Source organism: Phyllobates terribilis, unplaced genomic scaffold (assembly GCF_046119375.1).
Source record: "Phyllobates terribilis strain yellow unplaced genomic scaffold, ASM4611937v1 Scaffold_6089__1_contigs__length_46924, whole genome shotgun sequence".
Classification (NCBI taxonomy): Eukaryota; Metazoa; Chordata; class Amphibia; order Anura; family Dendrobatidae; genus Phyllobates; species Phyllobates terribilis.
Genome location: NW_027368833.1, coordinates 37,101 through 46,925, shown reverse-complemented (window position 1 = coordinate 46,925; position 9,825 = coordinate 37,101). Strand labels below are relative to the sequence as shown.

The window sequence follows — 9,825 nt, the reverse complement described above, 5'->3', positions numbered from 1 at the left end:
ATAAAAAGCCTCCTCACCACACAGCAGTTGTAGATTTTCCGCACGAACAGGACGAACGAACAGTACCGCATCACCAACCAAATACGTCAGCACCCCACCCGGCGAAAACCTCCCTCCCGGTACAGAAACACCGCCAAGGCTGGTGCCCGTACTTTTGACGTTGACCTCGAGAGGAATCAACGGAGGAGGGCCGATGAACTGCGACCAGGTGGTTGAACGTGGGAATAAACGCGCAGACGGGCCCAAACGGACGGGAACGACTGCCGGAAAACTTGAGGGAGCACACACCAGGACAGACAGCGAGTCTCAGGAGGAGACTGCCACTGGAACACGACGGACCAACGAGGTGTTGATACACCGGATCACCGGCAGAGGGAGTTACGTGCGACCGCCGTCAAGGGAGCAAAAATTAGGGTTTTGAATTATGTGATTTCCATATACCCTATGGTTGTGTTCACTTGTTGTTGTTTGTGTTGGTTCTATGTAACGTTGATCCCTTTCTATGTTAGTGGTAATTTCGTTTGCTGTTTTTGATAGGTTGCATTCATAATGAATTGATTCAATTAGTTTGAGAAACAAAAAACATGACACAAATCCATAACAAAGTTTCGAAGTTACAACGTTCAACTACTACAACGATCTAACAATCACGGTATGTCATAAAAAGACATGTCTTGGAGACTATTGTTGATGGATTCCCACTTGTCCCATGGCGGGTACTCTTCTTGCCCCTTGTATGGCATAAAGTATCCCTTTACCCGCTTTATGCACTAAAATAATACATCAACACAATACATGTCATCGATGTATATTGCTCATTAGTAATTGAAAGAAAAGAAATAATTGGCTTACCATTCCGATTTCCTCACCCGTAGGCGGAATTATTTTAGGGTGTGTGTGTGTCAAATATCAGTCCATATAGTCGTCGGTTACCTTGTACCCATACATAGTCGTTGCACCAAGCGCGTCAAGTGATATCTTCTGGAATGTCTGTGCATCCCACACCCAATTCGTCGTCGTTTAATCCACCTTGTAACCATTTAGCGCCCGCGCCCGCGCCCGGATCGCTATTGAGGGTGCAATTAATGGTGTTGGAATACACTGGACTACCTTGAACTGTCTCAGGACTCGATCGGGCATGTACGGTTCGGTGACATCGTGGGCGAACCCCAGCACTCCATGAAATAGAGATGGCGCGAGTTCCTCATCGTTGAAGTCCATGACACTATAGGGCAACCAATCAACCTGAATATGAAATTAAGATTTAGAATAAGCCTACACTAGAAAATAGAAAGGGGCATAAATCAACTTTGTGTACTACACAATACATACCTCGTTCGCTGACATAACATCTAGCTTGGCACCGTAGTTTCTCCTGTGGCAGGACTGGGCATGCAGGGACCACATCATGGCTAGAGGTCGGACACCGTCCCACCGACTTTGGTGCGGCCTAAAAGTCGGGAAGTACGCATATATCCAGCTCTACATTTTATGTTAAATCATTCCATATCGATGTTAATATAAACATGCTTTAATTGACATACAATTACTTACCATCACGAGCGTATAGCACGCTGAGACATGCTTACACTCATCCTTGGAAGCCTTTCCCAGCTCCTGGTACGTAGAAGCGAGCAAACCGGCACCCCATGCCCACTCTCTGACCTCATCAAGGTCCCGGACAAAGTCTATGTTGAATAGTGGAACCTTGTCCTGTGACCTATCCGGGAAGAGGGTACTACCCAAAAGATGGAGTAGATACCGGGAGGCGACTATGTGCGGGGTGGCAGCAACGCATTGAGGGCTACTACATCTATCCCTTAGCGTGACATGGGAGACACTCGTGTCTTTCCCACGCACGCCAAAAATGCCCTCGCTTCGGCCAAATTTTGGTTGAGTTTGGTATGCTTCCCCAAAAGGCGTTGCTGCTCGGACGCACCCATTCACCTGCCACGTATCGGTAGCTTCATCTGCGGGTGAACGTCATGCAGGGTGATTGTCATTTCACCAAAAGGTAGGTGAAATGAGCTCATCTTGGGCTGTCACCTCTCCATGAACGCCATGAATAGGTCCCTGGCCACGTGCTCGTAAATGACATCCGGGATGTGGTCAAGCTGGGCATCAATAGCAGCAAATTTCATGGGCGTCCCCGTGGCTGGGATCCCTGCTCGCACTATCTTGTGGAGGAACTGGAAATTGTTGTTCGACTGTATAAAACCAATTTAGAATTTATGTGAGAACATCATACTGGAACTTAAGGACATAAAATTGAACATGTAACTTACCTTTCCCCGCCATATGTCATATGCAATATGGGCAGGGAACCCATGGAGCAGCTCGGGGTTCTCCGGACCACCACTAATCCCTACGGTCAGGTAGGGATCAACAATGATGGCCCTATTTGGTCTCCTTTGTGGTAGATCGGCATCCTCCTCCATGGCCACATCCTCATCTGCAACCCCCTCACCTGCAGCCCCCTCGTCACCCTCTTCATCCCGTGGGGCATTCCACGGTCTTTGCCCCCTCCACCCTCCCTACAAGACATATTTAATATTGAAATAATCATGATCTTATTCATTAAACTTAACTTATCGTAAATAATATTGTACTTTATTATACATACCTCCACTTCAGGCTCTTCCGCAGCATGAGCCCATTCCTCATCATGAGGCTCTTCCTCAACCGCCTCTTCGTCCAGACACCGATCATAACCAAAGGCGGACCAATCTCCTTAATGGAAATCATGGTCACCATCGTAGTACGTTTGCGAGCCTCCGTTATATTGGTAGTCTGAACCACCACCATACTAGGTTGTGGAACCACCACCGTAGTGGAATTCCGATCCATTACCTACGTGGTGTCAGGACCCTCCGCCTTGGTGGTAATCGGACCCACCATCCATCTGTTTGTCACCGTAGTAACCCCTACATCATCTGATGGAAAGACAATGCATCTCCCATGAAGTCGTCCACCCCCACACCCGTGATGGAATGGTGTGACCCGAATGCCCCGGGGTACATGGGGTAGGGGTATGGGGACTCTTCAGATTCATATTTTCACCCCTCACCCGAGACTAAATGTCTCGCAGGCGTGTAAGTGGTTGAGGTGCAGCCCCTTTCAGCCCCCGCTTCTTCTTCCGGGCCACTCTATCACCCAGATCTGCTTCTGCTCTACCTGCTTCCTCCGAAGCCAGGCGCGCGGCTTCCTCGACATCCCTCAAGGAATCCCTTTGTGGTGTCGTGCAAATCTAGATCCCATGCCAACGACCTTGTTCGCCATCTCCTTCAAGCGCTCCTGTATACACAACATTACAATGTAAATGACTTTTAAATGGATTAACCATACATTTCAATCAACTAACTACATTCTTCTACCATATAATGTAATTAAATCTCATTCTTCTACCTATATATCTAAAAAATCCACCAAAACTTAAAACAATTTATAAAAAATTAACTATATAACCAAATATCCACCAAATCAATACTATAACTAAAATCTCAATATAAATCAACATTTCAACCATAGATTTAAATTAATTCATATTATTTTAACTAATTAACTTGATTAACTACTCAATCTTTCAATAATTCAACCTAGAAACCTATAGATCCAAATATCTTCCAAATCAACTCAAATCTTCTATATACTTCAAGATTCCTACAATATTTTGCATATATACCACATTAATTCAACCAAATAATATATGTAACTATTAAATCCTCCAAGAATTCCTATGAGAACTTATAGATCTACATAAACATCAACTCAAACAAGCTACAAATTGGACAACTAACCATATCAAATTCGATTTCGATCTAGAATAGAAAAACAACCAAACGAGAGGGCTACGAGCACCGGATTGAGATCAAAACAAGCAAAAATGGACTTCGGCCGAATGTTTTCTGCAGAGGGAGTTCGTGGGAGGCGGAAAGAAAATGAAATAAAGGGTTTGGTGGTGTTTTACGCTTTTATAAGCCTAAAACAAGCTCCTCGTCACTGGAGGGAATGGGCTCCTCGTGACGGGAGAGTTTGTCTCATTCGTCACGGACGGATTTTGACAACCCGTGACGCCTTTTTTAAAATCCACGTGATGGTTGTGTGCGGAGTGGGCGTGATGACCGCGTATGAGACAGATAGTAAAAAATATGTGCGACACTTAGCAATTACCTTGTTGTAATGTGCAACAAAGCCAATTATCATGTAGGATTTATCCTTGGCATGTCATTGCTTCTTGCAATGGTAACATATCATCATAAATTGAGATGGAGGAATATAGTGTGAGAATAGGCTTCCCACATCGGAAGTTGAGATAATAAAAACCCACTATATAATATCATGAATTACTCCTCCTATCACCAATTTGTTTTAGGATGGAATCCATGGGCTTGTATTGTGGGTCTAATGCGCATATGCGCTCGTGTACACGACCCCTGTGTTTATTGGCCCACCGGACTTTGTCATGGAATCAGAGCAGGTTCCGGTCTGGGTTCGTTTAATTTCCTTGTTTATCTGAGCGTAGCCCGCTATGTTGGCTTGATATGGATGGCTAACTTGGCTTGTCAGCCTGAAGACATAGTTTGGATTTAGCCCGCCATGATGGCGTGATATGGGCTGACCCGTTTGTCAATTGGCAACTGGGCCATACCAGTTACCACTTGAGGGGGTGTGTAAGAATAGGCTTCCCACATCGGAAGTTAAGATAATAAAAGCCCACTATATAATACCATGAATTACCCATCTTATCACCAATGGGTTTTAGGATGGAATCTCATGGGCTTGTATTGTGGGTCTAATACGCATATGCACTTGTGTACACGACCCCTGTGTTTATTGACCCACCTGACTTTGGGTCTGTTTGGTTTGTCAATGCTGTTAGCTAGTGTTTGTGTTGTTGCTGGTGCTAGTACTTTTGTTTAATACATGCTTATTGTCTAGGAATAGAAAATGAGGATAATTGTGAAATGGTAAGAGAAAATAAAAAGAAGTACTTCTAATTTTTTTAAAAGCATCATTTTATTGCTTCTGTTTATAGGTAAATAAGTACTTCGAAGTACTTTTAAATTTTTTTGGATGGACGAACCGAACAAGTCAAATGAGTACTTATTTTCTGGAAAAATAAATAATTGCTACAAGTACTTTTTTATGACGAGATGAACAAACCCTTTATCATATATTCCTTTGATCACGCAAACCATTCTTTCTATCATCTCTATTGTTTCCTTGAACATTCAATGAAACTGAATGATCATTGAAGGAAGTACCTGATCGCATCTGCCTTTGTTTTTCTTCTTCAATAAAGCGATAGCAGCGTAATGACCGTTTCTATCGCAGTAGTATCAGAGTAATTTAAACCAAGCAAGAATTGCATAGGCAAACACATGGGCAAATTCAACGGACTAGAATGCTCATCCTAGTTTTTCTTAATTTAAATGTGTGAAATACAAAGCAATACCGTAACTTCTCTGTCCCAGAAAAGCTAGCTCTTCCTGGACATGGAACAACCTTGCTCGACTGATTTGTCCAAAACGTTGTTCGAGCTCATCCCATATCTCTTGAGCCAAATGTGTTGGAATTCTCCCATGTGCAAATGATCAATTGACGATGATGATTTGGGTATGAGTTTGAATCATTCTAAGTCCACTTTCATAAAGTAGTAATTTGACCCTATTATAATGCTTATGAGTTGGGACTCTCTTGGTTCCAGACAACAAAAGAGATACAAATAGAGTTTGCTGTATTTTATTTGAAGTATTAATATCAAATATCGTGTTTCAATCAATTAGATGATAATTTTTGTGTTTATATCATTTCTCTTCCAAATTTCACGAGAAGTTCCTTAAATAGAACTAGATTGTAGCGGTTAAAAGAGGTTACAACCGTCATTTGGATAATAAATCGTGAAAAGAAAACGGTTATAAAATAACCGTTTATTAACTACCTAAAAGAGTAGTTTTGGTTGTTATTAATCCTGATCTACCTAGGTTAGGGGTATATTCCCATCTCAGATTCTTAGTTTCCCTTGATAATTTATATCCCTGCAAAAGTAACATCTCTCAGTTTAGATTCTTTTTTCAATTTTTCTCCCAGCTAAAAGTGCTATCAGTTTCATAGCTAAATTGCAAGCTCATATGTTCAAATTACTTATATTACAATAATATAAACTTAATATAATCTCTAACAATAAAATCTTTCTCATTAAATAAAAACAAGACCGTTTACACGAGCGTGTGGATCACACATTTAAACCCATATTTTCAAAATTTGAATTTATTAATAATTTAGGTTAAATTTCGATCACAATTAAATATAATAATTCACTTAAATTACCAATAAAATGTAGTATTTCACGCTATATATCTGCAAATCTTTGCTTAGCACATTCAAGAGCCCAGACGTCACCATATTATTATTGCATTTCCAAGCCTTGATTTTCTGAGCATTAGCGACCGGCTTCACACACGATCCATCCAGGAAACCTTGTTCTTCGTTGAGTCGCCTAAACACTGCTCGCTTCCAAGTATTGAAGCTGGTTGTTCCATTAAACACCTGGGAAACAATAACAGATCTCGGATTTTCCGAATTAGAGAGATACAATGGATCTGAACTATCCATCTTGATCTCCACTCGTCGGATCTGTTGTCGTAGCCGTGAGAGAAACTCAAAGATTTCGAGTAACCAAACAGACCCTTATTTTCTATAAGTACTATTAAGTATTTCCAGTAACATAACAGAACAAATACTTATTATACGAAAAAATAAAAATTTGTAATTATAAGTACTTCCGGTGAATGGAACAGACCCTTAAGGTACGTGTTAGAATCAAGAAATTCAGACCTCTACCGCCATTGATTAGAAACCGAAGTTTGAATTTAGTTATGGATATTCTAAATATACCCATGCAATCTATATTTGTTCTGTGTTTTTAATTTCCTCCATTTCATTCATTTAGATACAAGTTCAAGAATCATTATTCATCAAATAAATCGACTTCTAAAGCGATCGCCGATCAGAAAAGGTTTAATAGGGACATAAACCATATTATTTTGTTGATAGATGGATATCAATTTGGAAGATGTGGTGGGGGCTGTGAGAATAAGAGTACGTCGTGGGACTAATCTTGTACGCCGTGACTCCAAATCTAGCGACCCTTACGTCGCCGTCACTATGGGCACGCAGGTAAAATAATTTAGCTATATAATCCTATATTGTGATATAAATACAGACTCCTTCCGTCGTCAATTGTTCTTTCCGATTTTTTTTACGATACTACTCATCGGTTAAAGATATCTTACTAATAACTCTCAATATGTAAGTAAAAACATAGTCATGAGTGATCTTGTTAGATTCGTCTTAATAAATTCTTTAATAATATTAAATTTTAAGATTTTTGGATTAACATATTTAGAGATATATATGATTGAAAACACGCATCAGCGAATGTGAAAAAAAAAACAGAATAAGAAAAAGTGACAGAGGGAGTATTATTTTAAATGTTTTCTTTATTTTACCACATTTACACATATGTAGATATTATATTAAAGATAATTTAGACATCATTTTTTACATTTTCAATAATACTTTAGTAGGGTTATTTAAGAAAATAAAATTCTACATTAATTTCTACGAAATTTTGTCTAATGACAACTATTTATATCCGGAAGGAATCATGAATTAACATGAAAAACATTTATCCGTCAATCTCTTAGTAATTTGGATAAATGTCATCTTCTATTAATTTAAACAGATTTTTACACATGTTAAATCTTAAAAATATTGTTATTTTTGTACTATAGACACGTAAAATTGAACTTGGGAGACATGTGATAAAAATTATAAACCTAGCTATGATACTCTGATTTAATAAATGAAACAACATAATTTAAATTATTTTTTTATTCTAAAGTGGAAATAAATTCTCCTATTCTATATAAGAAAAATCTAACATTATTATAAAAATCCAGTATTGTCTTTATATTTGATTATAAAGATATTTTATAAAGAAAAACTCGAAATGGCTAAAATAAATAATAAACGGAATCAAATTACAAGGAATGTATTAAATATACATAATCAATATTTGTTATCTGTCACAAAAAATATTTATTTATATTGTGGATCGATATAATAAAAATTAATATTATTTATTTATAATTATTTAAAAATTGAAATATATATATAAATAATTTCTTTTAAATATAAAAATATTATTTATATTAAACTAGTATTTATCAAAACCATTGTATCACATTTTTTGTACTAAAAATGTATTTATTAGATTACTAATTTTATTATGTATTAAACATTATGATATATATTTTTATGCAAGGTTTCGTGCAATGTATGGATTAATCTCCTAGTTTCAGTCTGAAGAGAGTATATTATAGTATTTTATACAAAAATGAAATATATGTAAATGAAGATCTCGGATCGGATTCTATTTCGTATTTAGACTGATTATAGTTCAAGTATTTTGGAATAAGACAGGGTTGTTTTCTTACACTTCTATAATATTCCTAATACAATTATGCAAGCTTTAGTACATATTAATAATTCTTGAGAATCATGATTAACTGCTACCCAGAAACTGAGGAGCCGAACCGAGAAGAACAACTGCAATCCGGAGTGGAACGACGAACTCACTCTTGCCATCACAAGCACGGATCCTGACCTTCCCGTCAAATTGGTAAGTACATACATGCATGTTATTATAATGTCTCATTGTAATTTTTGTACATCTCCAAAAACTTACACACACCAAGTAGTTTCAATACAAATTTGTTTTCCAACTGCACAGCATTAATTTATTACAAAAGAAGATAAGTTTGAGATCATAAAAATTAACCTTAATTTAGTTTAATTAGCTTTCACTATACTATTTAATATTTTTTATTTTAAAAATAATTTTTGATGTTATTTTTCTATGCAATAATCCGTTGAAACCATAATATTTATGTATCAGTAATATTTTCCCATATTAGAGGAAACACTTTTTATTAAAAAATTTCCATTATGTTTGGTCGTTAGTACAAGATCTCCGAAAATAATAGACAGCTTTGGGGAAATTATTGGATTATTTGTTATTATCCATTGTTGTTTAAATATGTATTGATGTTGGTTTGGGTGACAAAATTGAATAGACCGTGTACGACGAAGACACAATGACAACGGACGACGCAATGGGGTGGGCAGAATTGGACGTGAAGTCGCTAAGAGAGTGCGGCCGGATGGAGCTCGAAGGCATTGAGAACGGAACAATGGTGAGTAAGATTCATCCAAGCAGGCAAAATTGCTTAGCCGAAGACAGTAACATTGTGTGGAAGGATGGGAAGCTTCGTCAAGACATGATTCTTAGGCTTAATGATGTTGAAACCGGTGAGGTTGATATCCAATTGGAGTGGGTAGACATTACCGGCCAATTAACAAACAAAGCTTAACATTGGTTAATTATGATTTTCTTGGCGTTAATCTAAATATTTCATGAAGAATGTATCGGTGATTCTTCTTATATGATTTATATATAGGGTGATTGTGTTGTTGTGTAGTTTGGTAAAAGCGATGATCAAAATTGTATCCTGATAAAAAGAAAAATGGGTATACGTGTTGGAGCGACACTTTTCGCGTAGGGTTAGATGAGTTCTTCGGAGTGTAGAGTGTTGGGTTCTACCTTCGTGTATTGCGTAGTCAAAGTTTAGAAGAGGTCGTCCTCTAGATTTAACTCTCTAATAATCAAGTTTGAAGAATATTTGCATAGAGGGAAGTCTTACATATAAAGTAATTATTGTGAACCAGACAAACAAGAAAACGTGATAGCTTCGTTAGAGG

General features: G+C 38.0%; 1 protein-coding gene across 1 annotated transcript; it reads left to right on the top strand.

The window, feature by feature from the left end:
• Positions 1–7,056: 7,056 nt before the first annotated feature.
• LOC141250745 (uncharacterized) lies at positions 7,057–9,437 on the top strand. The gene is made up of 3 exons (XM_073670078.1): positions 7,057–7,179; positions 8,585–8,686; positions 9,141–9,437. The coding sequence occupies exons 1-3, from the start codon at positions 7,057–7,059 to the stop codon at positions 9,435–9,437; spliced, it is 522 nt and encodes a 173-aa protein (XP_073526179.1).
• The last annotated feature ends 388 nt before the right edge of the window (positions 9,438–9,825 follow it).